Below are 27,616 nucleotides of genomic sequence, written 5' to 3'. Positions count from 1 at the left end.
CGGGAGCTGCTCGGCCGCGGGTGGGCGGGCGGGCGACGCCATTGGCCGAGCCCGGCGGGTGAGGCCCGCGTGACTGTGCGTGCGGGGCGGGCGGCTGCTGAAGTTGCGGAGCTCGGACCGCGGCGCCGCAGCTGCGGGTCATGATCCGGAACGGGCAGTGCGCGGCGGGGGGCCCCGAGCCGGGCCCCGCGGGCAGGCGCGTCGTGCGGGTGTGGTGCGACGGCTGGTGAGCGAGCGCCGGCTGCGGGGCCGGGGCGGGGCGGGCGCCGCGCTCGCGATCTCCCCAGCGGGACCTGGGACCCGAGCCCTGGCCGTGCGGGGTGGCGGCCGGGCCGGCGGGAGTCAGTTGGGCGCGCCTCGTGAAGGAAGGCCTCGGCGCCCGAACTGCCCGGCCTGGCCCGGCCGCGTCCCTCGGAGATCCAAGCTGGGTCCCGCGGGACCCCGCAGCTCGGTGCCCCGGGAAGCGCGCGGGCCCCGCAGGACTCACGACGGGGCGCTGCTGGGGTTGTGCCCGCGCCCGCGATCGCGCTCAGCGTCCCGGGGAAGCTGCTGCCCCTGCAGCCAGCCGGGCAGGATGAGAGGCCGCTGCCCCGGCCCCTGTCACCCGTTGCCTAGCCGGACTCTGACCTTGGCCCTGCCACAAGGCCAGGCTGGGACACACCCACAGAACGGGTGGCCTGGCTCAGTCAGTGCGGCACCTGACCCTGACCCCTCTCCTGCCCTGCGGGCCCAGCCTGTAGCCCCAGGCGCCCTGTGTCTCTGGGCTCAGCTCGCCTAGGGCACTTCTTGCAACCCTTGCACTCGGGGAGGGCGGTGGGTGGGGGCAGTGGCTGGTGGTCCCGCGCGATCTGCTGCCCTCCCTGGCCTGCCCCCACAGCTATGATATGGTGCATTACGGCCACTCGAACCAGCTGCGCCAGGCAAGGGCCCTGGGCGACTATCTCATCGTAGGCGTGCACACGGACGGTAGGTGGGGCACCCGGACCCCACTCACACATGCATTCCAGACCAGCTCGCACATGCAGTCCACACCCTGCACCCCAGACTTACGCACACATACCCTGGACCTAACACTAACCCGATCCCCTCACACAGTACCCGAAGCCTGGAGTACGGCCACAAGGCCACCATCCCTCACGTCTGCTCTTTTTCTCCCCCCTCCACCAGCGGAGATCTCCAAGCACAAAGGCCCCCCGGTGTTCACCCAGGAGGAGCGGTACAGGATGGTGCAGGCTATCAAGTGGGTGGACGAGGTGGTACCGGCCGCCCCCTACGTCACCACTCTGGAGACGCTGGACAAGTACAATTGTGACTTCTGTGTGCACGGCAGTGAGTGGACAGGATTCCCAAGTGGGGGCTGATGGCCATGGGCCGTGCCCTGGAGGCCTAAGAGGGTCCTTGTCACCTTGCAGACGACATCACACTGACTGCCGATGGGCGTGACACGTATGAGGAGGTGAAGCAGGCAGGACGCTACCGGTGAGCAGGAGCGGGGGCTACCGGTCTCAGGCCCTGGTGGAGCCTGCGTGACCTGGTGACATGCCTGTCCCTCTTCAGGGAGTGCAAGCGTACCCAGGGCGTGTCCACCACCGACCTTGTGGGCCGCATGCTGCTGGCCACCAAGGCCCATCACAGCAGCCAGGTGAGCGGGGTGAAGCAGGCTGGGGGAGGGTGGCCTAGTGGGGACCGCTCTCAGAATACACCCCTGCTCTGTGCAGGAGATGTCTTCCGAGTACCGAGAGTATGCTGACAGCTTCGGCAAGGTGAGTGGGGGGGGCTTCACCCCATAGCCTCGAGGTCACTCCTCCCAGGTGACCCTGAGCGCCACACCTCCTTCCTGTGAGGAATGCAGAGGTGGGCTGTAGATAAGTGTGCCTGTTGGCCAGCAGTGCCCCCGTGGCCGCTCGTCCTGGACCGGGCTCTCCCAGTTCTTACAGACATCCCAAAAGATCATCCAGTTCGCATCTGGGAAGGAGCCCCAGCCCGGAGACACGGTCATCTACGTGGCTGGTGCTTTCGACCTGTTCCGTATCCTCGGGGAACTAGCTGGTGTGGGGACAGACTTGGGAGGCAGGAGGCAGGGGATGCCCGATCCGGCAGCCCTTAACCTGCATGCAGACATCGGGCACGTGGACTTCCTCGAGAAGGTGCACAGTCTGGCTGAGCGGCCGTATGTCATCGCGGGACTGCACTTTGACCAGGTCTCTGGCCACCGGGGGTGGGGGGTGGGGGTGTGTGTGCGGTGGTCGGGGACCCCGCACTGGTCTCTTCCCAGCTGACATGCCTGTCCCTCCAGGAGGTGAACCACTACAAGGGTAAGAACTACCCTATCATGAACCTGCAGGAGCGGACACTCAGTGTGCTGGCCTGCCGGGTGAGTGGCCTTCTGCGTGCCCACCCGCTCACCCCCACCTGCCCACTTACGTTACCCGCTTACCTGCCCGCTCTTTACCCACAGTACGTGTCTGAAGTGGTTATTGGTGCCCCCTACTCAGTCACAGCTGAGCTCCTGGACCACTTCAAGGTGAGGTGGGGGTGGGTGGGCTGGGGGGAAGGGTGGCTCGGACCCTGACCCAGCTGCATCCCCAGGTGGACCTGGTGTGCCACGGCAAGACAGAGATCATGCCCGACAGGGACGGTTCCGACCCCTACCAGGTGAGTCTGGGGCCCCCCAGGCCCAGGCCCAGGCCCTGGCCCTGGCCTTGGCCTCACCCTGCCCCCTCCCCAGGAGCCCAAGAGGAGGGGCATCTTCCAGCAGGTGGACAGCAGCAGTGACCTCACCACCGATCTCATCGTGCAGAGAATCATCCAGAACAGGTGAGTGGCGGGCATGGGGGTGGAGCCTCCCGCAGACACACACTGACCCCCGCCCACCCACAGGCTGGAGTATGAAGCCCGGAACCAGAAGAAGGAGGCCAAGGAGCTGGCCTTCCTGCAGGCCCACGGCAGGGGCGTGGAGGGGGTCTGCCATGACCTCTGACCCGACGCCAGCACCCCTTCTGGCACTGAAGCCTTTCAAGCCAGCAAGCTGTGGCCTCTCCCCGTTGCTCCCTCCCCCAGCTGTGCAGAGGGGACCCGAAGCCCACAGGCAGGACAAGTGGGGACCCGGGGACTGCCAGCCCAATAAAGCTGCTGGGAGGTGCTGAGCCGAATGCCCTCCTTCCCTGCCGCAGCCCGGCCCCGCCGGACCCCCCCCCAGCTTCCCAGACACCCTCATCCCACCCACCCACCCCAACCAGTGCAGGGCAGAGAGAGGTTGGAGGTTTGAGCATTTATTGGAGCACTGCAAGAGGCAGGGGGGAGATGATGAGGGTGAGCCAGGTTGGTCAGGGTTCCGGGTGCAGTTCAGGGCCCCGGGCAACCACTCTGGCCCGGGGCACGCAGTGACAGGAACACTTCAGCTTTGCACTGGAAGGTGGTGCTGTCCTCCCGCAGCCTCGAGCAGCTTCGTAGGTTTGGCGTCACGTCCTGGACACACACTGTCTGCAGCGGGGATGGGGATGGGGAGGCAGTCAGGTGGGTCAGAGCCAGCCTGCATGGACCCCAGCCCACAAGGACCCTGATTGGACCTGGTTCCCACGCCCCTCCCCCCACGCTCCCACACTCACAAGGCTTTTGGGGCCTGGGGTCCCAAGGGGGATCTCAGAGCGCTGGGCCAAAGGAACCCTCCGCAGGCCAGACAGCAGCCCCGCAGCACGGCCCACCGAATAGTGGCCACGGCCCACTGCCGGTTTGTACCAGGCAAGGCTGGGCACAGCCTGCAGCAGGCATAGTGCCAGGGCAGTGGCTGCCAGCATCACAGACCTGGCCATGGTGGAGGCAGAGAGAGGAGCAGATGAGGGGAGCGGGAGCCCCTTGTTTTTATCTGGAGCCCGATGGGCGGGGACCACCCCCTCCTTCCTGCAGGCCCTGACGTAGGGGCTCAGTCTGCAACTTGGCAAGGCTGCCCACGATCCCAGCCCTGCCCTCAGGCATAGGGGACGCCTAGGATGTCTGGAATGGAGGAGTCGGGAAGTGAGGCCACCCTGGACCAGCACCCCTCTCCCTAGACCAGCCTGCCTTGGTGACAGCCGCCGCCTCCGCCCCAGACAGGCCTCAGGGCCTGGCAGCCCAGCACTTGCTCAGCCCAGTGCTGCGCTGCTCTCAGCTCCTAGCTGTGACTCAGGCCCGAGCCCCCAGGTGTTTATTCGTGAGAGAAAGTTCCCAAGGCCCCACATCAACAGGGCCCAGCCCGGGAGGCAGTGGCAGTGAGGACCTGGAGCTTCCTGGCCGCGCCTGGCTCACTCCTTGAACTTCCACTCCTGGCGGCACATGGGGCAGTGCTGCTGGGCCTGCTGCGCGTTGAGCCACTTGAGGATGCAGTGCATGTGGAAGCAGTGCGAGCACTGGCCCCACACCAGCGGGCAGTCGTCGCCGGGCACCTTGCCTGCGGAGGGGTCAGCTCAGAGCCTGCAGCACACCCACAACCCACCCTCCCTGCCCACCGAAGCAGAGGACTCAGGTGCCCACTGGGCGCTCCCTGCCCCGCTGTTCTGGGGACAGACGCAGCTGCCTGAGTTACCCCACCCCGTGTGTGGGCCTGCACCAAGGACAGGAGCACCTGGCCAGCCTCTTGAGGTGCACTCAAGCCTGGGTGGCTTTTGTCCAGTACCACCCCAGCAAACTCAGCCCCACCCTAGAGCCAGGCCAGAGCAGTGAAGCACTGAAGTCAGGAAGTTTTATGGGCTGTGACCACAGTGCCACACGGATGACCTGATGGTGCAGGAACCATTTCCAAGGTCACAGGCCCCAGACATGGTCACCCTGCGCTGCTGTCCCAGGGCAGGAGGCGTCCTTGGAGTAGCCCCCTAGTCTAGCAGGGTCACAAGCAAAAACGAGAAATTTAGCCAAGAGCTCAGTGTGCAGCTGGACGTTTGGGGATGAGCTGCGGCAAGCAGTCGGGACTGCACTTTTGGGTGGGGGTGGGGGTCTAGTCTCTAAAGGACACAGAGAAGTATTTGCTGAGCTCCTGCAGGTGGTTATAACACACATGGAGGGTAAGTATGGGTGAGAGCCAGCAGCAAGGGGACCAATTAGTGTGGCCCCCAAAGGAGGCACATGTGAGTCCTACCAGTGTGGCCCCCAAAGCAGAGTATCGGTGCATAAGCCTGGGGGTCTGGCACAGGGTGGAGTCAGCTTTGGCATGCAGGATCGGGGGTTTAATCCCCAACACCGCCTGCTTCCCCCAAGCACCAAGCTAGGAATGGCCCACAAACAAAAATTAAAACATGCTACCATATTGTACAGTGTGGCTGTAATTGAGGTCATTTATTTGAACCAATTTCCTTGTGAAAATGTGCAAACATAACTGAAGCAATAAAACATTGAGTGGGGAGCTTCCCTGGAACCCCACTTGGTCCCCTGCACACACTACCAAGAATAATTCTGGGGTAAAGAGCCAGGAGTAAACCCCTGAGCACCGCTGGGTGTGGGGAACCCCCCCACAATAGCTATATTGAACACTAGGCAACAGCAAAAAAGGAAATTCTGCCACTCACAACAAGATGGGACTTGAAGGAGATGCTGGGCGGCCTCAGAAGGGGCGATATGGGACAGCAGATAGGCCACAGAAGGGGGCATTTAAAAACAACCCCAAAGGGGTGGGACCAGAGCGATAGCACAGTGGTAGGCTTTGCCTTGCATGTGGCCAATACAGGACAGACTCAGGTTTGATTCCCAGCATCCCTTATGGTCCCCCAAGCCTATCAGGTGTGATTTCTGAGTGCAGAGCCAGGAGTAACCTATGAGCACCGCTGGTGTGACTCAGAAACCAAAAATAAAACCCCAAAGGCTTTTCTTTATTGTTTTCGGGTAGAACCCTGACGGTGCTTGGGGTGCTTGACGGTGCAGTGCTGGGGACCCACGGGATTGGCCTGATGAGCCTAACCTTAAAAACTTGCCCCTGGGCCCGGAGAGATAGCACAGTGGCGTTTGCCTTGCAAGCAGCCGATCCAGGACCTAAGGTGGTTGGTTGGAATCCCGGTGTCCCATATGGTCCCCCATGCCTGCCAGGAGCTATTTCTGAGCAGACAGCCAGGAGTGACCCCCGAGCAACGCCGGGTGTGGCCCAAAAACTAAAAAAAAAAAACTTGCCCCTTTGGGACCGGGGAGATAGCATGGAGGTAAAGCGTTTGCCTTGCATGCAGAAGGTCGGTGGTTCGAATCCCAGCATCCCATATGGTCCCCTGAGCCTGCCAGGAGGAACCCCTGACCAGAACCCTCCCCCACACACACACAAAAAATCAACCCGTTTCTCTTTGGGGAGTGGCTGGAGAGATGAGGGGGCACATCTGGGCGCACAGGGACGCCAGCGTTTCTTGGGCCAGCCACGACCCAGGGGCAGCAGGGCAGACGGAGTGAGGTGGCCCAGGGCAGGAACTTACCTGGGAGACCAGCTGGGGCTACCCGGTGCCCCGAAAGATAAAGCTGTGGTGGAACCCGGAGCTCTCACCAAGCAGTCTTGGGGGGCTCCGATGCTCCGGATTCCAGGCCCAGGAGGCCCCCCACCCCAAGCAGTGGTGGGTGTGACCCCGCAACAAAAGGGAGATGAAGGGGCCGGAGAGAGCACAGCGGCGTTTGCCCGGCAAGCAGCCAACCCAGAACCTAAGGGGGTTGGTTCGAATCCCGGCGTCCCATAGGGTTCCCCGAGCCTGGCAGGAGCGATTTCTGAGTAGATAGCCAGGAGTGACCCCTGAGCACCTCCGGGTGGCCGGGTGTGGCCCCAAACCAAAAAAAAATGGGGGGGGAATCAATCGCAAAAAAGCTGAGCTTAAGCAGCTCGGCCAGTCCCGGGCCAGAGGACAGGACGAGGGGCCGGCCCGCTCCCACCCGCAGCGGTAGTCCCGGGGCCACTGGGTGTGGCTCCCAGCAAAACAAACAGGATCGCAAAGGACGCCGAAGGGCGGGGCGGGGCGGGGCGGGGTGGGCCCCGCCTCGGGTCACCCACCCAGCCAAGCGGCGGTTTCTCCTTTCGTTCGGGGAAACACCCATCCCAGCTGTGCGGCCTGTGGGCAGGGCAGGGCAGCGCAACGCGACGGAGACGCAACTCCGGCCGGCCGCCCACCCCGAGGCGCCCCAGCCCGCTCGGCGCAGCCCCTCTGCGGGCCCACGCGGGCGGAGGCGGGAGGGGGCAGCGTGGGGGCAGCGAGGCGCCAGGAGAGCTCGGCCGGCCCGTCCGCCCAGCCCCGCCCGCTCCAGGCCCGGCCCGGCCCGGCCCGGCCCGGCGGTGCGCGAGGCGGGCGCACTCACAGTCCGGGCAGCAGCCGTTGAAGGCCATCCGGCAGATGCCGCAGTTCTCGTCGTTGGCCACCCACAGCCACGTGGCCACGCCGTTCCAGCACTTGATCTTCACCCTCATGGCGCGGGCTCGGCGCGGGGCGGCTGCGGGCCGCGGGGCTGCGGGGCCGGGCGGGGCAGCCCAGGCCGAGCCGAGGCGCCGCGAGCGCGGAGCGGCCGGAAGACGCGCGCGCCGCCCCGCCCCGCCCCCTTGCCGCCGGGCCCGCCCCGCCCCGCCCCGCCCCGCCGGTTGGCGGCGCCCGGGGCCGCGCGGGAAGCTCCGAAACTGGCGCCCGGCGCCCCGCCCCGCGGCCCTGCGCGCAGGCGCCGCCCCGCCCCGCCCCGGCCGCGCGCAGCCAATGGGCGGCCGCGCCGGGCCGCCGGAAGTGACGCGGGCGCGGGACGCGCGGCTGGATCTAGGCCGACTCGGCGCCGCCATGGCCGACAAGATGGACATGTCCCTGGACGACATCATCAAGCTCAACCGGAGCCAGCGCGGCGGCCGCGGCGGCGGCCGGGGGCGCGGCCGGGCCGGCGCGCAGGGCGGCCGGGGCGGCGGCGGCGGCGGCGCGCAGGCGGCGGCGGCGCGGATCGGCCGAGGCGGCGGGCCCCTGCGGAACCGGGCGGCCCTGGCGCGCGGCGCGGCGGGCGGCGGCGGCGGCAGGAACCGGCCTGCGCCCTACAGCCGGGTGAGCGCGGCGGGCGGCCGGGCGGGCGCGGGGCGCGGGGCGGGCGGCCGGGCGGGACGCGGCCGTGCGGGGCCGCCGCTCGGGCCGGCCTTTGTCTGTCTGGCGCGGGCCGCGTGGCGGGACCGGCGGGCGGGCGGGCGGAAGGGGCCCGCTCACTCGCGCCTCCGCCGCCGTCCCGCAGCCCAAGCAGCTCCCGGACAAGTGGCAGCACGACCTGTTCGACAGCGGCTTCGGGGGCGGCGCCGGCGTGGAGACGGGCGGCAAGCTGCTGGTGTCCAACCTGGACTTCGGCGTGTCGGACGCGGACATCCAGGTGAGCGCCGCCCGCCGCGGCTCCCGGGCGCCTCGAGGGCGGGCGGCGGGGCGGCGCGCGCGGGAGACTCAACGGTGCCTCCGCTCTCTCCAGGGTGGTTTCTGGGCTCCACTGGAAACCGCTTGCGAACCCACCGCGGCCGGAGTGGCCCCGCACCCGGGTCCCCTCTCGGCTCCCGGGCCGCGCTGGACTCCGGCCTCGGCGGGGCTGGCGTGGGAGGAGAGGGCCAGGTGAGCCGGCGCCCCGGGGGCGGGCCTGCAGCGGCCCCGGCCCCTCAGCCGCGGGGACTCGGCCCTGCGCCCGCCGCCCGCGCTCCAGCCGCCCGGCCTCGCCCTCTGCTCGCAGGAGCTGTTCGCCGAGTTCGGGACGCTCAAGAAGGCGGCCGTCCACTACGACCGCTCGGGCCGCAGCCTGGGCACGGCCGACGTGCACTTCGAGCGGAAGGCGGACGCCCTGAAGGCCATGAAGCAGTACAACGGGGTGCCCCTGGACGGTGCGTGGGGAGAGGGGGAGCCGCGCTTGACCCCAGGTCCCTCGACGGCGCCATCCTTCCCCTCGTGCTCCTGCTGGGGCGCGCTCACGGCCTCCCTGTCCCCGCCGCAGGCCGCCCCATGAACATTCAGCTCGTCACGTCACAGATCGACACACAGCGGAGACCTGCACAGAGGTGAGCACAGGGCCGCGAGGGGTCTCCGGGCCGGCCACCACAGGGAACGGGACATCTGAGCACGCCTCCTGCCTCCTTTTCCTTGCTAGCGTGAACAGAGGCGGGATGACTAGAAACCGCGGTGCTGGGGCCTTCGGCGGCGGCGGGATGGTCCGGAGAGGCGTCCGCGGGGGCAGCCGGGGCCGGGGACGAGGCACAGGCCGGAGTTCCAAGCAGCAGCTTTCCGCAGAGGAGCTAGACGCTCAGCTGGACGCCTACAACGCCAGGGTATGTGCCGGGCCCTCTGCGGGCTGGTGGGCAGCGGGGAGGCTGGCGGCGGCAGGCACTTAGCAGCCCTTCTCCTATGTTGCAGATGGACACCAGCTAAGCGCTGGCCGCTGCGTGCAGATCGGATCGGACGTCCTGTCCCACAGAGCTTCTGGGGAGGGCCACATGGGGCTGCGCGGCTGCCGAGGGCTCTGTTTCTTTTTCTGTTTTAAAATAGGGTTTTAAAACTCATGTAAAGTTTGTTCCCCCCCTGCCTTTTTTTTTAATTCTGAAGCAAACCCGTTTTGTACTGAGTTATTTTGGGATAAACCTTACTGTTGCTGTTGTGGAAAAGGTGGCATTTCCACCTTGGCCATAATAAACTAGAAGTATGTGTCGCACTGACGCTGTCTGACTCATCCGCAGTGGGAGGACAAGCAGCCCTGGTCCCTCTGCTGCCACTGCTGTCACACCACACCAAGGTGAGGGCTGTCGCCGGACTCGGACGCCTGGAGCCCAAATTCCCGGTCCTAGCTACTGCCAGGAACTACTTATTTCTGTCTGGTGTGGCCTGGGTGATGAGGCCTGGGGAGTGCACTGGGGCAGGGGGAGAGGCACAGGTCCCCACAGGCCCCGGGGGAGCTGCAGCAGGGGCAGGCTTGGTTCGAGCTTGTTGGTGTGCGGCAGAGACCAGGAGTGGGCCTGTGCCTGGCCTGAAGGCCCATTTGGTGCTTTGGAAGGTGGGGGCCATGTCTGGGGGCTGGAGTGCAGGCACTGTTGGGAGACTTAGCTAAGTGTCCTTTTATGTCCTTGGATTGAGAAGGGTCCATAGAGAAGCTGCTTTTCTGGCTGGAAATTTAGCTCTTGACCATCAGAGCCTGGCCTTTTGGTAGAGCACTTACCTGCATGGAGCCCTCTTCAGTCCTGGCACCTCGAGGTGGCGTCCAGGCTGAGGGAAAGCTCAGTGGACAAGTGTAGGCTTTAGGCGTGCGTGGTAGTTTTGGTCCCCAGACCATTTGTAATGATCACCGGTGGCCCTGGGCTGTCAGATCCGAGCATCCTTAGTGCTCTCATCTTAGAGGTTCAGCGGTTTGTTCGCACAGTGGGAAAGTTTCCTGCCTACTACACCCAAGGCCCTTATGGCCCTCAGCTCGTTAGCTTGCAGCCCTGAACCGCAGGTGTGTGTGTGTGTGTGTTGAGGGCTGCTTCTGGAAGGGGCCCTGTGGGAACCTACTGGCCCTTGAAGCCACCTTGGGCATGTGCTGGGTCAGTGCGGTGACTCAGGGCCTATGGGTACAGAGCCCTGTCGCTCTGCCCACTGAGCAACTGGGAAGCCGCACCTCAGCTGCTGAGAGTGGCCTCCGCTGGGCTCCAGATGGATGCTTGCTTGGTAGACCCAGGCTATGGGTATTGGAAATGAGTATCCTACCTGTCGTGCTGTGTTTTGGAATCTTGCACTTTACATCTCCCCTCAATTCTGGGGGTAGGTCCTATAGAGTCAGCTGGGGATAAAGACCCTGAGGGGGCCCATGCTGGCCCCTCCTGAGTGGGGTCTTCTGGGTCTCAAGCCACACACTTGCTCTGCCACTTCTCTACTGGGGCAGGCTCTGGCACAGAGGCACCTGAGGCTCATGGTCAGTCATCCTGGGTGGAGCTGAGTCCCGGGGACTCACTTAGTGGTGGTATCATTGGCTCTCTGATGCAGATTCACTCCTTGGTGTCTGACTGCTGGGCTGTTGTTCATTACGTGGATCAGCCAAACTTGGGGGAAATAGCAATAAATTTGTCTTTAAGGATTTGAACCTTAAGACACCCATGAAAAACACCAGCAGCTTCTTGTCCAGGTGACTTTGGCCACAGCTGGGCAGGCATTCATCTGTTAGTTGTGCAGGTCCAGGAAGGTGCACTGTTGGCTCAGCGGCTCTAAAGCAGCATCTCCGCATTCGTCCATGTGAGCTGCAGTGTGTCTGGCCTGGAAGTCTCAGCTGAGCCTTGGGGAATCGAGACCGGAATTTTCGTCTTACTGTTGTGTCTTACTGCGTGTCCTTGTCAGATACTCAAACTTCCTTGGTTCCGAATGTGACTGAAATGAAAAACATCTCGTGTTCTTGCCTGTGGTGGTTACTTGGGCATTAGTTCATTCTGAAGTTTGGTAAATGACAAATAAAAGGAAAGAATCACAACTTGTCTCTACTTCATTTGGGGAGTGGGGGGACCACACCTAGCGGTGCTTGGGGTGTCCTGCATACAGATAGTGTGCAAGAAGGCCTCCCCTCCTGGCTGGCCCTCACCCCTGTTTGCCTGTCCACCCCTGCCCACCTGTTGGTGCTGTTGGGAACCTGGTGGTGGTCACCTCTTCTGTGGGTCAGGAACACGACCCTAAAGTGTTGGAGGGAGACCCAACCAGTGGCCACACTGCACCTGTGGATCTCATCTTATGCACCTGACTTGGAGACCAAGGCAGAGCCTCAGACTGAGTGGAGAGGCACTGAGTCCTTTATGTTTCCTGTGGGCTCAGCTCCTTGAGGGCACCTGAGTGTATTTTTGAGTGCTAGAACCCAGGCCCTTGGGTCTGACTGCATCTGGTCTCCAGACACACTGTTTGTGGCCTAAGAATCGGTCACAGTCTGCACTGGCAGCAGCTCAGGAATGGGACTGGGGCTGACTCTGGGACCCGAAATCTCTGGACCTGTGGTCGTCAAGCTTGGAACAGGGATCCCTTTAAACTCAGAGCAGGACCTGAGTTCATCCATTCTACAAAAAGGAGACCCAGGTTAGACCCCTACACTACCTGGTGAGACCCCACTGCTCAGCTTTGGGGAGACCTGAAAGTCCCCAACTCCCACCAATAGCCAGTGTGTAGCTGGCAAATACATTCCAGGACACCCCCACATTCCTGCCTGTCCCCATACTCCTCACCCAGGGTACAGCCCTTACCCTCAGCTGGCCCAGGTGGAGGTGCTCAGCTGCTTTCTCCTCCAGAAATACGCAGGGAGAGGCAGCTGGGTCCAGCACCACCACACAGGTTTCCTTAGGCACCCAGAAGTGGGCCCTGAGCATTCAAAGAGATTAGCTGACCCAAACAACATTGGAGGAAGCCACATCTAGCAGTGCTGGGGCCTCACTTTTGACTCTACCTGGCATCACTGCTACCTATGTAGTGGCAGGAATTGGACTCGGGTCTCTCCCAGCAAGGCAGGTGTCCTCCGCAGTCCAGTCTACAGCACCAGAATACATGGAAATACCACATTGGGTCTGCTCTTCAACTTTATGCGCTCCCTTGAACATGAGTCTCACCTATCTTGGAGAAGCCCCATGTTCTCTCCAACACTCCTTCCTTCCTCTTTCCCCTCACTGCTTTCTCAATGTTTTGCTCAAAATGACCTTCCTTCAGGGCCTGGTGCAGCAGTGCAAGGGATAAGTCATCTGCCTTGCCTGCACTAGCCTAGGACAGACCTCATTTCGATCCCCCCTCTCGCCCCCTCACCCCATATGGTCCCCCAAGCCAGCAGCGATTTCTGAGGACATAGCCAGGAGTAACCCCTGAGCATCACCAGGTGTGGCCCCCCCAAAACAAAACAAAACAAAGACCTTCCTTCAGAAAAGAAAGAAAGAAAATTGAGGCGCACTGGAAAGTCTGGGTTGGTGGTCCTGGTATGTTTGCCCTCAAGTGCCTGCCAGAGTCATGGAGTAAGCCCTGAGTTCATTTTTTTGTTTTGGTTTGGTTTGGTTTGGTTTGGTTTTGGGCCACACCCAGTGGCATTTAGGATTTCCTCCTGGCTCTAAGCTCAGTAATCGATCCTGGAAGGCTCGTGGACCATATGGAATGACGGGGATCAAACCCGGATCAGTCCTGGGTCAGGCGTGTGCAAGGCAAATGCCCTAGCACTGTGCTACCACGTTGGTCCCTCACGGCAAGTTCTTTAAGACTGATGAGCCCAACATCGGATGGACAGAAAGGGGCAAATCCCTAGCCCTAAGGAGCCAACTCAGAAAGGCCTCATCCAGGCAAGGGCAGGGCAGGCCCAGATGGAAGTGGAGGTGGAAAAGAGGATCAAAACCTATTAGTCTCCACACCACACCCTGGCAGATGGAGGAACCCACCTTCTGGGTTCTACGAGGATCCCATCTTCCTGATTCTTTGGTTTTGGCCACACCCTGGCAACACCACCCGTGGTTTTTATTTTGGCCACACCCAGCAGTCAGGGCTTACTCCTGAATCTGTGCTCAAGGGTTATTCCAGGTGAATAACCAGCTGAGGCTTCGGAACCCTGTGTGCTGTTACTTAACATTAAAGAAATGCCTTAACTCACTGCTCCTCTCTCTGCCGGGAAGCCACCTTCAGAAGACAGAAGGCCTGTGGGGCTGGGAAGATGGGAAGGGTATCTGCTTTATACTTGGGTCAACTGGGATTTGATCCTGAGCATCCCTATAGAACCCCTATGAACCACTAGGACTGACTCCTGAGTGTGGGGCTAGGAGTAAGCCTGCCCTGTGTGGCCCAAAAAGAAAAAAAAAGTGGCGGCGGAAGGCCTGCAAGCCTGTCCTGTGGATCTGAATTCCAACCCTCCGCCCTTTCTGTGTCTCGACCCATTCTTTTCTCTAAAACTGAGCCTTGAATGCCTGTGTGAAGGACAGGACTGGCTCCTTTGCCACCAAGTCTTCCCATGGGGACAAGTGGATTTGAGGCTTAGTCGGCTAAGGGTGGCCCGGTGCCCGAGAGTGGTGACTCCTGGTAGGCACACCAGTGTTGTATAAAATATTATTTATATAATCCACGATGTGCATGGATGGATGGTGAGGCCTTTCTTGCTCCAGCCCAGCGCCTGCAGCCCCTACAGCCTAGTGGGTCTGTAGGTATCAGAGTGACAGCAAAGAAATGACCCACAGACAGTTGAAGTTTTAGGAGACATCAAGCTTTATTAAGGCCCTAACCAATGGGCAGTTGTCTCTGCCCTCTCTCTCTACAGCATCTCTCTTCCTGCTGCTTTTCTTTCACCCCTCCCTTAGGCCACTCCAATTACGAACCACAAACTCCTCCTAGATGCGGGAGGGTCTCACGATCCAGGTAAGACAGTTCCAGTACCAGTCCTGACCCTTAAGGCTACCAAGCATCAGACCCGAGGAGGAAGCTCTGTTTTCTCAAGGCTGAGTCTTCTGCTCTTCACCCCACCCAAAACACCTACAATTGTTGGGGAGACCAAGACCCGCCGCCGGTTTCTGGGGCTTCATCATGAATCTGTGCTCAGGTTTCTGTGCTCAAGGATGAAACCCAGTTTAGCCTCTTCCCCACTGACTAACTCTGGCCCTCAAGATCTATTTGTTTCAGGGCACTTCTCCCAACTATAGCCCCAGCTGCACCAAAAGGCCAGACCTCCAAACTTGTCCCTGGAGACCCCAGACCATTTTAAGCGGATGCACCAGAGAGCAGGTGCCTTGTGGTAGGGCTGGCAACACACACACACACACACACTCACAATTTCCTATGTTTATCAGAATTAACGTAGACGGCAGGATTGTGAAGGGGTTTGCCTTGCATGTGGTTAACCAGGGTTCAATTCCCAGCAACCCGTAGAGAGCCAAGCCCACTAGGACTTATCCCTGAGCATAGTCAGGTGTGGCCCCCAAAACTCACTTGTCATGAGCATAAATTCCATTTCCTCATTCACTACAATCAACAACAGATGTTTTTTGTTTGTTTTTGTTTGGGAGCCACATGATGTTTCTCATGGTTACTCCTGGCTTTGCACTCAGGAATCACTCCTGGCAGGCTGGGGGTGCCGGGGACCAAACCTGGGTCGCCTGTATTGGAGGCAAACAAAAGCCTACCTACTGTGCTATGGCTCCATTCCGCAACAGATATTTGATGAGATTGTTTTGTTTTGTTTTTGTTTGCTTTTGGGCCACACCCAGTGATGGTCAGGGGTTACTCCTGGCTATGCGCTCAGAAATTGCTCCTGGCTTGGGGAGCCATATGGGATGTGATGGGGGATGGAACCGTGGTCCATCCTAGGTTAGTGAGTACAAGCCAAACACCCTAACACTGCACCACTGCTGCTCCACCACTCCAGCCACCCCATGTGATTGTTTTTTTGAGCCACACCTTGTAGTCCTAGGAGTCCACTGGGCTTCCTCCTGGCTCTGTCTGCCTAGGGATCACTCCCGGTGTGCTCTGTGGACTTTGTGCGGTGCCTACAATTTACTGCAAAAGCCCTACCTGCTGTACTATCTATCATTTTGATTGACCCCAAGCCCCAAGATGTTTGATGTTCACTCAGTTACACAGCTGACTATGTTGAAGCCTATATTGATGTTGATCTATATTAATTTTCTTTCAAAAATGAGTTGTTGGGCCGGAGAGAGAGCATGCATGCAGAAGGTCTGTGGTTCAAATCCCAGCATCCCATATAGTCCTCTGAGCCTGCCAGGAACGATTTCTGAGCCCAGAGCCAGAAGTAACCCCTGAGCGCTGCCGGGTGTGACCCAAAATCAAAAACAAACAAAAAAATGAGTTGTTTGGGGCCAGAGCAATAGCACAGCAGTAGGGCGTTTGCCTTGCACGCGGTCAACCCTGGATGAACACTGGTTTGTTCCATTCCCGGCATCCCATATGGTCCCCTGGGGCTACAGGAAAGACTTCCTTTTTTTTTTTTTTTTTGGCCTCACCCGGTGATGCTCAGGGGTTACTCCTGGCTATGAGCTCAGAAATCGCTCCTGGCTTAGGGGACCATATGGAACACCGGGAAATTTAATCGCAGTCTGTCCTAGATTAGAGTAGGCAAGGCAGATGCTTTACCACTTGCGCCACAGCCCAGGAGAGTCTTATTTTTTTTTCTCTTTGGGCCACACCCAGTAATGCTCAGGTTACTCCTGGCTATGTGCTCAGAATTCACTCCTGGCTTGGGGGACCATATGGGACGTGGGGAGATTGAACCAAGATCTGTCCTAGGCTAGCCCTGACAAGGCAGATGCCTTACTGTTTGTTCCACTACTCTGACCCAGGAGAAACTTTTTTTTTCTTTTTGGGCCACACCCAGTGATGCTCAGGGGTTACTCCTGGCGATGCGCTCAGAAATTGTTCCTGGCGGGGCTGGAGAGGTAGCATGGAGGTAAAGTGATTGCCTTGAATGCAGAAGGTCAGTGGTTCGAATCCCGGCATCCCATATGGTTCCCTGAGCCTGCCAGGAGAGATTTCTGAGCAGAGAACTAGGAGTAACCCCTGAGCACTGCCGGATGTGACAAAAAAAAAAAAAAAATCGCTCCTGGCTTGGGGACCATATGGGACCTGGGGGGATTGAACCTCGGTCTGTCCTAGGCTAGCGCGGGCAAGGCAGACGCCTGACTGCTTGCGCCACTGCTCTGGCCCAGGAGAGACTTCTGAGCACAAAGCAAGGAGTAAACCCTGAGCACTGCTGGGTGTGACCCAAAAAAAAAAGAGTTGTTGAGGCTGAAGTAATAGTAGGCAGTAGGGCGTTTTGCCTTGCATGAGGCTGACAGGTTCCGATCCCTGGCATCCCATAAGGTCCCCCTAGCCTGCCAGGAACGATTTCTGGACACAGAGCCAGGAGAAACCCCTGAGCATCACTGGATGAGGCTCAAAACTAAAAAATAAACAAAATAATTATCTTCTTTTAGTTGATACATTTTGTTTCATTGGGGCTACACACAGTGATGCTCAGGGGTTACTCTTACTCACCCTGGAGCACGGGACTAGATGGGAGCCTGGGATCTAATCTCGATTGGCTATGCAAGGCAAACACCCTATGCCTATACTATCTCTCTAACCCCTAATCATATTATTTGCCTCTCACCTGCCCAGGAAAGGTGTGCAACTAAGGAGGATAGGAGTAGGGTGGGAAAGAGCAGCGGATTAACGAATGCCAACCTGATGCCCAGGCTCATTGGGTCAGTGTGCCTGCACCAAAGGCAGGATGTGGTGGTGCTCAGAGCCCCTCTCAGAAGGCAGAATCAGGCAGTACTTATAACAGGGGTCTCAAACTCAATTTACCTGGGGGCCACAGGAGGCAAAGTCGGGGTGAGGCAGGGCCACATAAGGGATTTCGCTTACCGAATATTCACAATAAAAAAAATCACATTAGTAAGAAAAAAATCGCAAAAAATCACATAAACATTTGCATACCCCGAACAAAACCGCTCGGGGTATGCGAATGTTTAATACGATTTTTTTCTTACTAATGCTTTTTTTTTTTTTTTTTGGTTTTTGGGCCACACCCGGCATTGCTCAGGGCTTACTCCTGCTTGTCTGCTCAGAAATAGCTCCTGGCAGGCACGGGGGACCATATGGGACACCGGGATTCGAACCAACCACCTTTGGTCCTGGATTGGCTGCTTGCAAGGCAAACGCCGCTGTGCTATCTCTCTGGGCCCACTAATGCGATTTTTATTGCGATTATTCGGTAAGCGAATAATCGAGAATACTGCGATATTTGAAGGCCGGCCACGGGTCACAAAATGTACGGAGGGCTGCAAACGGCCCGAGGGCCTCGAGTTTCAGACCTCTGTTATAGGTCCTTAGCTGTTGCAAATCAGCCCCTGAAGAGGTTGACTGACGGAGGAATGGAGGATGAGGCCTTTCTCCTCCAGCTCCAGCTCGGACCACACTTCTGTTACTCTGTTCGGTCGGTGGTTCTGAGGTGAATGCGGTGGGAAGAAAGCCAACAGGCCTAAGAATAGGTCCAGGCCTTCCACAGACCCTTGCTTTTATCCCCCATAATCAGGTACCACCCAATGGTGGGAGCAGAATCAGGTATCACCCTAGGGTGGGAGCAGTAAAATGTTTACATACACAACAGTTAGCAAAGGAGTCTTGCCCTACACACATTGCTGTGGCCACGGAGAATGGCTGGGTCCAGCCTGAATGAGTGGTGACCTGATTTCAGACCAGGAAAACATACAATTTTCCTGATACATACAGAAAACATACAGATAGATAAAGGCCAGAGCTTCACACACTGAAGGTGACCAGGACCCAGATATGAGACGAGTGACTGGAGACCATCAACTCTTCTTTTTTTTTGGGGGGGGGGGCGGCCACACACGTTGATGCTCAGAAATCGCCCCTGGTGGGCCTGGAGAGATAGCACAGCAGTGTTTGCCTTGCAAGCATCGATACAGGACCAAAGGTGGTTGGTTCAAATCCCGGTGTCCCCTATGGTCCCTTGTGCCTGCCAGGAGCTATTTCTGAGCAGACAGCCAGGAGTGACCTCTGAGCACTGCCGGGTGCGTGGTCGTCCGTCCTAGGCTAGCGCCTTCGAGGCAGACACGCCCTACGCCTTGTGCCACCTTCTAGCCAGGCCCCTAATCACTCTTTTTTGTTTTGTTTTGTTTTTGTTTTTTGGGTCACACCCAATGGCACTCAGGGTTTCCTCCTGGCTCTGCCCTCAGAAATTGCTTCTGGCAGGTATGGGGGACCATATGGGATGCTGGATTCAAACCCTGTCCTGGATCGGCTGTTTGCAAGACAAATGCCCTACTGCTGTACTATCTCTCCAGCCCCTTTTTTCAAGTTTTTGTGTGCAAATCATCCATGTAGTTCTCAAGAGCCCACGATGCAGGAAAGTTCACTCAGTGGGGTCGGAGCAATAGCACAGCGGATAAGGCGTTTGCCTTGCACGTGACCAACCAGGACAGACTCAGGTTCAGTCCCCAGCATCCCATAGAGCCCTCCCGAGCCTGCCAGGAGTGGTTTCTGAGTGCAGAGCAAGAAGTAACCCGTCATTAGATGTAGGTCCAAAACCAGACAAAAAATTATTTACTCGGGCCTGGAGAGATAGCACGACAGTGTTTGCCTAGCAAGCAACCGATCCAGGACCAAAGGTGGTTGGTTCGAATCCCGGTGTCCCATATGGTCCCCTGTGCCTGCCAGGAGCTATTTCTGAGCAGACAGCCAGGAGTAACCCCTGAGCAACGTCGGGTGTGGCCCAAAAACCGAAAAAAAAAAAAATGATTTACTCAGCCGTATCCATGATGGCATCCTGAGTCCTGGGTGGTAGCCATGGTAGCACCCAAGTCTCTGCAGTAACTGTCCCTGAGTGATAACTGTGGTGGCATTCCAGGTCCCAAGGCAATAACCTCAGGAGCATCCCAGGTCTGTTCCACTTTCACTTTTCACTCCTGTGAATTTGGGGCCAGAGCAATAGTGCAGTGGGTGGGGTGTTTGCCTAGCATCGGCTGATCCAGTTTTGATCCCTGAATGTGACCCAAAAAAAAACATGGTAAATGTTTTGATCGAGGGAGCAGGTTTTCTTGCTTTGTTCTGGGTTCTTTGGGTTTGAGGACCATAATGGGCAGTGCTGGGTGCCAGAATCAATCATTCCGAGCAGTGTCAGGGATCAGATCTGAGTCACCTGTAGTCTGGTGCTCTCTCCAACCCTTCTTGTGGCACTCAAGACTGGCATGCTGGATGTCAAACCTTGGGCTTTCACATTCAAGTCACGTGTCCCTAACCCTCTGCCTGGAGTTTCTTTGTTTTTTGGGCCACACCCGTTTGATGCTCAGGGGTTACTCCTGGCTAAGCGCTCAGAAATTGCCCCTTGGGTGGCTTGGGGGGACCCTATGGGAGGTCAGGGGTTCTTCCTTGGCTTAGCACTTGCAAGGCAGACACCTTACCTCTAGCGCCAACTCTCCGGCCCCTGCCAGGAGTTTCTTATGAATTTAGGCTTTAAGATGTTGTTTCTCGGGGCCGGGAAGGTGGCGCTAGAGGTAAGGTGTCTACCTTGCAAGCGCTAGCGTAGGACGGACCGAGGTTCGATCCCCCAGCGTCCCATATGGTCCCCCCCAAGCCAGGGGCAATTTCTGAGCGCATAGCCATGAGTAACCCCTGAGCGTCAAACGGGTGTGGCCCAAAAACCAAAAAAAAAAAAAGATGTTGTTTCTCATGCCTTCTCTTTTTTTTTTTTTTTTTTTTTTTTTTTGGTTTTTGGGCCACACCCGGTGATGCTCAGGGGTTACTCCTGGCTATGCGCTCAGAAGTCGCTCCTGGCTTGGGGGACCAGATGGGACGCCGGGAGATCGAACCGCGGTCCATCCTAGGCTAGCGCTGGCAAGGCAGACACCTTACCTCTAGCGCCACCACGCCGGGCCCCCTCATGCCTTATCTTGATTTTGTTGGTGGTGGTGGATTTTTTTGTTTTGTTTTTGGGTCACACCCAGCAGCTCCTGGCAGGCTGAGGGGACCATATGGGATGCGGGCATTACCACCATCCTTCTGCATACAAGGCAAACGCCCATCCTCCATGCTATCTCTCCACTGCTTGTTATTGTTTTGTAGTAGTAGCCAGCTGCTTCCACAGCTACTCTGTCCTGTTTTTTGTTGTTGGTGGTGGTTTTGGACCACACCCAGTGGTGCCCTGGGGCTCTTCCGGGCTTTATGGTCAGTAGTGACCCCTGGTGGTGTTTGGAGGACTGGACAGTACATACTGCAGGTGGTGGGAATGACAACCAGGATGGGTCAGAAGGAGGGCAAACACCTTCTATCATGTAATTCAGCATTCACCCTAAAGTCAATTTTTTTAGGGTGGACGTATGTCGGACCACATCTAGGAGTGCTCAGGGCTTAGTTCTGACTCCAAAATCAATCATACAAACTAAAGAACTTTTGGGGCCAGTGATAGCACAGTGGTAAGGATTTGCCCTGCCTGTGGCAGACCCAGGATGGACCGAGATTCGATCCCTGGCATTCCACATGGTCCCTGAACCTGCCAGGAATAATATCTTGAGTGCAGAGCGAGAAGTAATCCAAGCATCACCAGGTGTGCACCCCCCAAAAAAATAACATCTAAATTTCTTTCTTTTTTTTGGTTTTCGGGCCACACCCGGCAGTGCTCAGGGTTACTCCTGGCTATCTGCTCAGAAATAGCTTCTGGCAAGCACGGGGGACCATATGGGACACCGGGATTCGAACCAACCACCTTAGGTCCTGGATCAGCTGCTTGCAAGGCAAACGACGCTGTGCTATCTCTCCAGGCCCTAAATTTCTTTTTTTTGTTGTTGTTTTGTTTTTGGTCCACATGTAGTGATGCTCAGGGGTTACTCCTAGCTCTGTGCTCAGAAATCGCTCCTGGCTTGTGGGATCATATGGGACGCCGGAGGATCAAACCAAGGTCTGTCCTAAGGTTAGCGCTTGCAAGGCAAAAATGCCCTACCTCTTGTACCACCCCTCCAGTCCCTCTAAATTTCTTTAAAATTTTTGCTTCGGGGCCGGAGAGGTGGCACTAGAGGTAAGGTGTCTGCCTTGCAAGTGCTAGCCAAGGAAGGACTGCGGTTCAATCCCCCAGGGTGTCCCATATGGTCCCCCCAAGCCAGGGGCAACCCCTGAACATCAAACGGGTGTGGCCCCAAAAAACAAAATTTTTTTTTTGCTTCACTTCAAAAAGTGAAGAAGGTGGGGCCAGAGAGCTAGCACAACAGAAGGATGCTTGCCTTGCATGCAGCCGTTACAGGATGGACAGTGGTTCAAATTCCAGCTTCCCATATGGTCCCCTGTGTCTGCCAGGAGTGATTTCTGAGCGTAGAGCCAGGAGTAACCCCTGAATGCTGCCGGGTGTGACCCAAAAATCATTTTTTAAAAAAAGTAAATAAGGTCTGGTGCATGGTGGGTAAGGCATTTGCCATGCTCATAGCTGACTCAGGTTAGATTCTCGGCATCCCATATGGTCCTGATTCTGCCAGGAGTCATTTCTTTTTTTTTTTCTTTTTGGGTCACACCTGGCAGCGCTCAGGGGTTAAACCTAGTTTTGGGCTCAGAAATCGCTCCTGGCAGGCTCAGGGGACCATATGGGACACCAGGATTCGAACCACCAATCTTCTGCATGCAAGGCAAACACCTTACCTCCATGCTATCTCCCTGGCCCCAAAACGTAATTTTTTTTTTGGTTTTTGGGTCACACCCGGCAGTGCTCAGGGGTTACTCCTGGCTCTATGCTCAGAAATCGCACCTGGCAGGCTCAGGGGACCATATGGGTTGCCGGGATTCAAACCACTGACCTTCTGCATGCAAGGCAAACGCCTTATCTTATCATGCTATCTCTCTGGCCCCTGCTTTGTGTGTGTGTGTGTGTGTTTCTTTTGGCCACACTTGGTGGCCCTCAGGGGTTACTCCTGGCTCTCTGCTCATAAATCGCTCCTGGCAGGCTCGGAGAACCATATGGGTTGCCAGGATTCAAACCACCATTGGTTCTGGGGTCAGCCTCTTTCAAGGCAAATGCCCTACCACTGTACTCTCTCTCCAGCCCCTCCAGGAGCAATTTCTTTTTTGTCTTTGTTTTTGGGTCACACCTGGCAGCGTTCAGGGGTTTCTCCTGGCTCTATGCTCAGAAATCGCTTCTGGCAGGCTCGGGGGACCATATAGGATAATGGTATTTGAACCACCGTCCTTCTGCATGCGAGGCAAATGCCCTATCTCTATACTATCTCTCTGGCCCCACGAGCGACTTCTGAGTGCAGAGCCACGAGTAACTTGAGAGTCGCCTGGTGTGGGCCAAAACCCCAAAAATAACAAACTAAAGAACTTTGGATATTGCCCCTTCCCAAGGGTTCACATCTACAAGCTGTGCAGAAAAACCCAACTGTTTTGAGAGTCCCCCCCCCCCAAACAGCTGACCATAGAGTGTGAGGAGGTCCTGACACTATGGTTTCATATACTTTGGGCTTGTTGCCAATATGCTAGTGCTGTCTTAATATAAATTAAATAGTCCTATTGTTGGTATGGGGAGATGTGCTCGACCTGGCTCCCGAAGCTCCTGTGGTCTGGCAGGTTGCAGGTCTGAAGGTTGCAGGGTGAGGGTGGAGAGATTCCCAAAGCAGGAGTCAGCCAGCTTTATTTCACGGTCCCTACCGCCACGCACACCTCCTCCCATGGCTTCTTATACTAAGCCATTTCCTAGCAGCTACTTCTCTACTCCTCCCTGCTCTCTCGGCCTCTGTCTCCCTTTCAGCTGCTTTTTCCAGTCTGGCTTGCAGACGGACTAACCCCCTTTGGTGAAGTTACCGCTGCTGCTTCTTGGATGATGCTTAGTTGCTAATGCCGAGTCTGATGTTGAATCTCTGATGATGATGCCTCTCCTACTCTTCTGTCCTAACTCTCTTTCTTATCCCCTCTGTCTCCCCCATACAGGCTCCTCTACCCGCCCATTCCAGGTGTGGGCAGTTCTGATCATTCAAGTGGGAAAAATAAGTTTGGGGAGGGAATACCCACATTAGCGGTCCTAAACTGCTCTCCCCGAAAAGAGGCAAGACCCCTCACCCCCGTGGAGTACACCGAAGGGCATCCCTGAGCCCACGGCAAGTGCCCTCCGTGGTGAGCTTGTGCCTCGCTGCGTGGGTCCCTAACGGGCATGAAACAGGGCCTCGGTGGTCAGGAGGCAGGGAGGTGGCCTTCCTCTCCTTCAGGATGATACAGGGACCGTCCCTGGTCAAGAGGCCGTAACCCGTCCGCCCAGACGGCCCGAGCGCCTGGGCCACAGCGCCACAGCCCGGTGTTTGCGAAGAACCAGCGGCCCGAGGCCCCTAGGGGGCTCCCCAGGGCCGGGTCTCGCTGAGCCCTGGAGTGTGGCTCCAGGCAGGACAGCCGGATCCCAGGAAGGGGCAGGCGGGTGGGGTGCGGGGCCGGGCGAATCGCGGGTCCGCGAGCAAGACGAGCCACGAGCGGCCCCGGTAGTAGTGCTCTGGGGCGGGCGGAGAGTCCCGCGGCCTAGGCGCCCCGTCGGGTCGCACCCGGGCACTGGGTGGCTGCGGGGGGCGAGGGCCACCGGGGCGGGTTCCCGGGGCTGCGCCGGCAACGCTCGGGGAGGCCTGAGACGCTCTGGGCTTGGCGAGGCACGCTGCGGGCTCGGCCTCGAGCTGAGGGGCGAGGGCGGAGCGGGCAGGATCCAATCTGAGCAGTAAGCGGACTTCCCTCGGGGCGACGTCCGGAGCACGGCGGCGCGGAGCTTCCCCAGCGGGGCTGGGGCGGGCACGGCGACTCGCCGCGGCTCCAGGGACTCGGCTGAGCTCGTCAGGACGGTGCGGGCGAGGCCCAGCGCGCCCCTTCGAGAAGCACAGCTTCCGCCCGGCCTCGGGCCCCGCCCACCGCCCGCCCGCCCGGGGCCCGCGCGCGGCAAGATGGCGGCGGCCGCGCATGCGCACGCGCGGGGCGGAGCGGAAGTCGCGTGACCCCGGAAGCGGCGCGGGCGCGGGCGCGGTCGGCGGAGTCGCGCGGCGGAGCGGGGTCTGCGCGCTCGAAGCTCCGGTGAGGCCGGCGCTGCGGCGGGGGCCGCGCGGGCGGGCGGGCGGGCGCGGGGCTCCGGGCCCCAGCCGCCTTTGTTCCGACCGGAGCGCCGCGCCGCGCCGCGCCCCGCCCCGGGGCCGCGGTGGGTGCGGGGTCGGCGCGGGCGGCGGGGCGGGGCGGGGGCGGCCGGGGTCCCGCAGCAGCCTCCGTCCCTCCGTCCCTCCCTCCCTCCCTTCTCCCCTCTCCCTCGGCCGCATCCGCCCGCCGCCCGGATTGCGGGGCGCTGCGGCGGCGCGGCGCAGGGCGGCGGCCGCGGGATTCCAGGGCGGGGCCGCGCGGGGCGCAGGCGGGGCGGCGCGCGGACAAAGGCCCGGGCCGGGCGGGCGGAGGAGGGCCCGCGGGCGCGGCCCTGCCCAGCTGCCAGCGCCCGGCCGGCCGCCCCACCCACCCAGGCCGCCGGCTCCCCGCCGCGGGCCCGCAGCGGGGCTCGGAACCGCGCGCACGCGGCCGCCAGGGCGCTGGGTTCCCCGCTCCAGCCCCCGCTGACCCGCCGCCCCGCAGGTGTCCCAGGCGCAGCCCGAGCATGGCCGAGCAGGAGCCCACGGCCGAGCAGCTGGCCCAGATCGCCGCCGAGAACGAGGAGGACGAGCACTCGGTCAACTACAAGCCGCCGGCGCAGAAGAGCATCCAGGAGATCCAGGAGCTGGACAAGGACGACGAGAGCCTGCGCAAGTACAAGGAGGCGCTGCTGGGCCGCGTGGCCGTGTCTGCAGGTGAGCCGCCCCCGCGCCGGCCGCCCGCCCTCTCTCCTCCCCGCCCCGACTCGACTCACCACGCTCCGCCCGCCCCGCAGACCCCAGCGTCCCCAATGTGGTGGTGACCCGCCTGACCCTGGTGTGTGCCAGCGCCCCCGGCCCCCTGGAGCTGGACCTCACAGGTGAGGGGGCGCCCTCTGCTGGTCTTGGGGCCTGGACCCTCTGTTCCTCCCTCCCGCCCATCCGGCCCTGGCTGGCTGGAGCTGCTGGGGTGGCCCGACCTCATCCTTGTCCCCAACCCCGACCAGGCGATCTGGAGAGCTTCAAGAAGCAGTCCTTCGTGCTGAAGGAGGGCGTGGAGTACCGGATAAAGATCTCCTTCCGCGTAAGGCCGGGTCCGGGCCCAGGGGGGGGGGAGGGAGGGAGGGAGGGAGGGAGGGAGGGATGGATGGATGGATGGATGGATGGATGGATGGATGGATGGATGGATGGATGGATCTGGGTGCCCAGGCTGAGCCCTCTCTGCACCACTCCCAGGTGAACCGCGAGATCGTGTCGGGCATGAAGTATATCCAGCACACATACAGGAAGGGCGTCAAGAGTAAGTGAGGCGTGGGCTGGGCCTGAGCACTGCGGGGAGGGCGCTGGACTTGCACATGGCCAATTGGATTCTGTCTCCAGCATCCCATAGAGCCTCGCATTATCGCCAGGAGTAATTCCTGAGTGCAGAGCCAGGAATAACAACCTCTGAGCACAGCCAGGTGTTGCCCAAACACCCCCCCCCCCCACCAAAAAAAAAAAAGATAACTGTGGGCCAGAGCTGTAGCAAGGCATTGGGAGGGCACGGGTCTTCCTATAGATCTGGGTTCCATCTCCAGCATCCCATCTAGTCCCCCAAGTACTACCAGGGGTAACCCCTGATAATAGCTGGGTGTGGCCCTCCTAAAAAACAAAGAGTGAAACTTGTTTCCAGCCGCAGGCTCAGGGCCTGTCCCCAGCCAGGTTTCAGGCCCAAGACTTCAGGATGGGGGCTGTCCCATGACCCCCCACCCCATCTCCCTGCATTGCAGTCGACAAGACAGACTACATGGTGGGCAGCTATGGTCCCCGTGCCGAGGAATATGAGTTCCTGACGCCCATGGAGGAGGCCCCCAAGGGCATGCTGGCCCGTGGCAGCTACAGCATCAAGTCGCGCTTCACGGATGACGACAAGACAGACCACTTGTCCTGGGAGTGGAACCTCAACATCAAGAAAGAGTGGAAGGACTGAGCCGGCCGGGAGGCGGCGGACGGACAGACCGACGGACCCTCCCTGCCCCCCTCCCTGCCACCCCAGTCCCCACCTGCAGGCCCCCTGCTGCCTTGGTGGTCTTGTGTCTCGTTGCTGCTTCCACCTGTGCTGAAGGGGGCTCCAGGCCCCTCACCGGCCCAGCCCGCCTGATGTCCCGGCTTTTCTGCGGATGGGGCCATTGTTGGGTTTCTGGGGCGCCCGGCTCCCCCTTTCCCCGAGTCCTGTTCCGCCCTGTTCTCTGGGGGTGGCAGTGGGCTGCAGGGCTAGGTGGGGCCCAGTTCTGTCCTCCCGGGCACCGTCATCGCTGTCAGTGACCGTCGAACCATGATGCCTTAACGTGGCGCGGGCCTGGCCACCGCCCGCCCTGTCTGCATGAGCATGCCTCCCACCGTCTGCTGCTCGGGGCTTGGGGAAAGCCAAATTGCCAAAACTCCAGGCCCTCTGAGAGGCCGGGTGTCCTGACACTCCTGCCTGCTCCCCCGGTGCCCATGTCAAACCCTCGGCCCCCAGAGACCTGGGCGTACCCACCGCGGCCGAGCCTTACCTGTCCTTGGGGCCCGCAGCCAGTGCCTGGCCTGTCAGTATTTACGTTTCCACTCGTGTCTGGCCCAGCCAGCCTGCCGCCCTCTGCCCCAGGCTTGGCTCCACCACCCCATCCGGGCAGGCCCCCTCCCCCGCCAGGACCACCGAGGGACCAAGTGTGAACAGCGGAGCCGTCTCCTGTGCCTCCCTCCACTGCCGGCCAGGCCCCGCCTCGCCCACAGCCTGGCCCTGCTTCCCCTTTCTCACCGGGAAATAAAAGTTCCCCCATGAAGCTGGCTGTGTACGCATGTCTGTGTGCACGTGTGTGCGCGCACTGGGGTATCAGCGTGTGGGGGCCACCTGAATGTGTCCGTGCAGTGGGATGCTGGGGAAACTTTGGGATGCGCCTTCCGGGAAATGAATCTGTAGGGGAGGTTGTGTGCACCCTGGGGATGGGACGGCCTGTGGTTCACCACTGGCGCATGATTGACCAGCTGGGCAGCCTAGCTGGAGGAAGTGTGGGTAGAGAGGGCAGGCAGTGTGGAGAGCTGGGAGGAGCTGGGATTCTGCTGGGAGCCCAGGGCACTCCTCAC

General features: G+C 59.5%; 6 protein-coding genes across 12 annotated transcripts in view; 3 read left to right on the top strand and 3 right to left on the bottom strand.

Moving 5' to 3' along the window:
• RAC3 (Rac family small GTPase 3) overlaps positions 1–27,616 on the bottom strand; it is a 94,723-nt gene that overhangs the window by 63,005 nt on the left and 4,102 nt on the right. The window contains exon 1 of one of the 5 annotated variants that reach the window (XM_049776961.1): positions 24,853–24,856. The exons of 1 other annotated variant lie outside the window; for it this stretch is intronic. The gene's annotated coding sequence lies outside the window, so the exon portion shown is untranslated. Of the gene's footprint in view, positions 1–7,705; positions 7,711–8,024; positions 8,030–24,516; positions 24,522–24,852; positions 24,857–27,616 lie in introns of those variants that run through there. 3 more of the 5 variants (XM_049776938.1, XM_049776947.1, XM_049776933.1) reach the window with 3 other exon arrangements.
• PCYT2 (phosphate cytidylyltransferase 2, ethanolamine) lies at positions 82–3,146 on the top strand. Of its 2 annotated transcripts, none has more exons than XM_049776650.1 (13): positions 82–226; positions 878–966; positions 1,168–1,329; positions 1,413–1,479; positions 1,558–1,642; positions 1,719–1,763; positions 1,929–2,028; positions 2,119–2,201; positions 2,297–2,374; positions 2,459–2,524; positions 2,590–2,655; positions 2,729–2,817; positions 2,881–3,146. In XM_049776650.1, exons 1-13 carry the CDS (start codon positions 141–143, stop codon positions 2,978–2,980), a joined length of 1,116 nt encoding a protein of 371 aa, XP_049632607.1. In that variant the 5' UTR covers positions 82–140; the 3' UTR covers positions 2,981–3,146. The 2 variants fall into 2 exon arrangements, with proteins under 2 accessions (XP_049632607.1, XP_049632599.1); XM_049776642.1 differs by having other exon boundaries at positions 1,890–2,028.
• NPB (neuropeptide B) lies at positions 3,257–3,980 on the bottom strand. The gene is made up of 2 exons (XM_049777016.1): positions 3,609–3,980; positions 3,257–3,483 (listed from the first exon to the last, which is right to left on the bottom strand). The coding sequence occupies exons 1-2, from the start codon at positions 3,810–3,812 to the stop codon at positions 3,346–3,348; spliced, it is 342 nt and encodes a 113-aa protein (XP_049632973.1). The 5' UTR covers positions 3,813–3,980; the 3' UTR covers positions 3,257–3,345.
• Positions 3,679–7,424, bottom strand: ANAPC11 (anaphase promoting complex subunit 11). Its single transcript, XM_049777067.1, has 3 exons — positions 7,288–7,424; positions 4,256–4,426; positions 3,679–3,804 (listed from the first exon to the last, which is right to left on the bottom strand). Exons 1-2 carry the CDS (start codon positions 7,394–7,396, stop codon positions 4,281–4,283), a joined length of 255 nt encoding a protein of 84 aa, XP_049633024.1. The 5' UTR covers positions 7,397–7,424; the 3' UTR covers positions 3,679–3,804; positions 4,256–4,280.
• Positions 7,752–9,630, top strand: ALYREF (Aly/REF export factor). Its single transcript, XM_049776779.1, has 6 exons — positions 7,752–8,003; positions 8,185–8,316; positions 8,662–8,809; positions 8,920–8,983; positions 9,073–9,250; positions 9,336–9,630. Exons 1-6 carry the CDS (start codon positions 7,752–7,754, stop codon positions 9,348–9,350), a joined length of 789 nt encoding a protein of 262 aa, XP_049632736.1. The 3' UTR covers positions 9,351–9,630.
• Positions 24,382–27,310, top strand: ARHGDIA (Rho GDP dissociation inhibitor alpha). Of its 2 annotated transcripts, XM_049776806.1 has the most exons (6): positions 24,382–24,476; positions 25,017–25,228; positions 25,309–25,392; positions 25,519–25,595; positions 25,748–25,811; positions 26,281–27,310. In XM_049776806.1, the coding sequence occupies exons 2-6, from the start codon at positions 25,039–25,041 to the stop codon at positions 26,478–26,480; spliced, it is 615 nt and encodes a 204-aa protein (XP_049632763.1). In that variant the 5' UTR covers positions 24,382–24,476; positions 25,017–25,038; the 3' UTR covers positions 26,481–27,310. The 2 variants fall into 2 exon arrangements, with proteins under 2 accessions (XP_049632763.1, XP_049632752.1); XM_049776795.1 differs by having other exon boundaries at positions 25,309–25,595.

This window comes from Suncus etruscus, chromosome 1 (assembly GCF_024139225.1).
Source record: "Suncus etruscus isolate mSunEtr1 chromosome 1, mSunEtr1.pri.cur, whole genome shotgun sequence".
In the NCBI taxonomy this organism is placed as follows: domain Eukaryota; kingdom Metazoa; phylum Chordata; class Mammalia; order Eulipotyphla; family Soricidae; genus Suncus; species Suncus etruscus.
Note: the sequence above shows the minus strand (reverse complement) of the source record. Positions and strands in the feature narration are given on the sequence as shown.

Bases quoted from the DNA above. Each gene is read 5' to 3' on its own strand.
- PCYT2 (XM_049776642.1), top strand. From the start codon at position 141: ATGATCCGGAACGGGCAGTGCGCGGCGGGGGGCCCCGAGCCGGGCCCC. The intron at 1,480-1,557 runs GTGAGCAGGAGC...GTCCCTCTTCAG, and splicing joins AAGCAGGCAGGACGCTACCG to GGAGTGCAAGCGTACCCAGG. The intron at 2,656-2,728 runs GTGAGTCTGGGG...CCCCCTCCCCAG, and splicing joins ACGGTTCCGACCCCTACCAG to GAGCCCAAGAGGAGGGGCAT.
- NPB (XM_049777016.1), bottom strand. From the start codon at position 3,812: ATGGCCAGGTCTGTGATGCTGGCAGCCACTGCCCTGGCACTATGCCTG. The intron at 3,484-3,608 runs GTGAGTGTGGGA...TCCCCGCTGCAG, and splicing joins CCCCAGGCCCCAAAAGCCTT to ACAGTGTGTGTCCAGGACGT.
- ANAPC11 (XM_049777067.1), bottom strand. From the start codon at position 7,396: ATGAGGGTGAAGATCAAGTGCTGGAACGGCGTGGCCACGTGGCTGTGG. The intron at 4,427-7,287 runs GTGAGTGCGCCC...ACCCCTCCGCAG, and splicing joins CAACGGCTGCTGCCCGGACT to GCAAGGTGCCCGGCGACGAC.
- ALYREF (XM_049776779.1), top strand. From the start codon at position 7,752: ATGGCCGACAAGATGGACATGTCCCTGGACGACATCATCAAGCTCAAC. The intron at 8,004-8,184 runs GTGAGCGCGGCG...GCCGTCCCGCAG, and splicing joins GGCCTGCGCCCTACAGCCGG to CCCAAGCAGCTCCCGGACAA. The intron at 8,984-9,072 runs GTGAGCACAGGG...TTTCCTTGCTAG, and splicing joins CAGCGGAGACCTGCACAGAG to CGTGAACAGAGGCGGGATGA.
- ARHGDIA (XM_049776795.1), top strand. From the start codon at position 25,039: ATGGCCGAGCAGGAGCCCACGGCCGAGCAGCTGGCCCAGATCGCCGCC. The intron at 25,229-25,308 runs GTGAGCCGCCCC...CCCGCCCCGCAG, and splicing joins CCGCGTGGCCGTGTCTGCAG to ACCCCAGCGTCCCCAATGTG. The intron at 25,812-26,280 runs GTAAGTGAGGCG...CCTGCATTGCAG, and splicing joins ATACAGGAAGGGCGTCAAGA to TCGACAAGACAGACTACATG.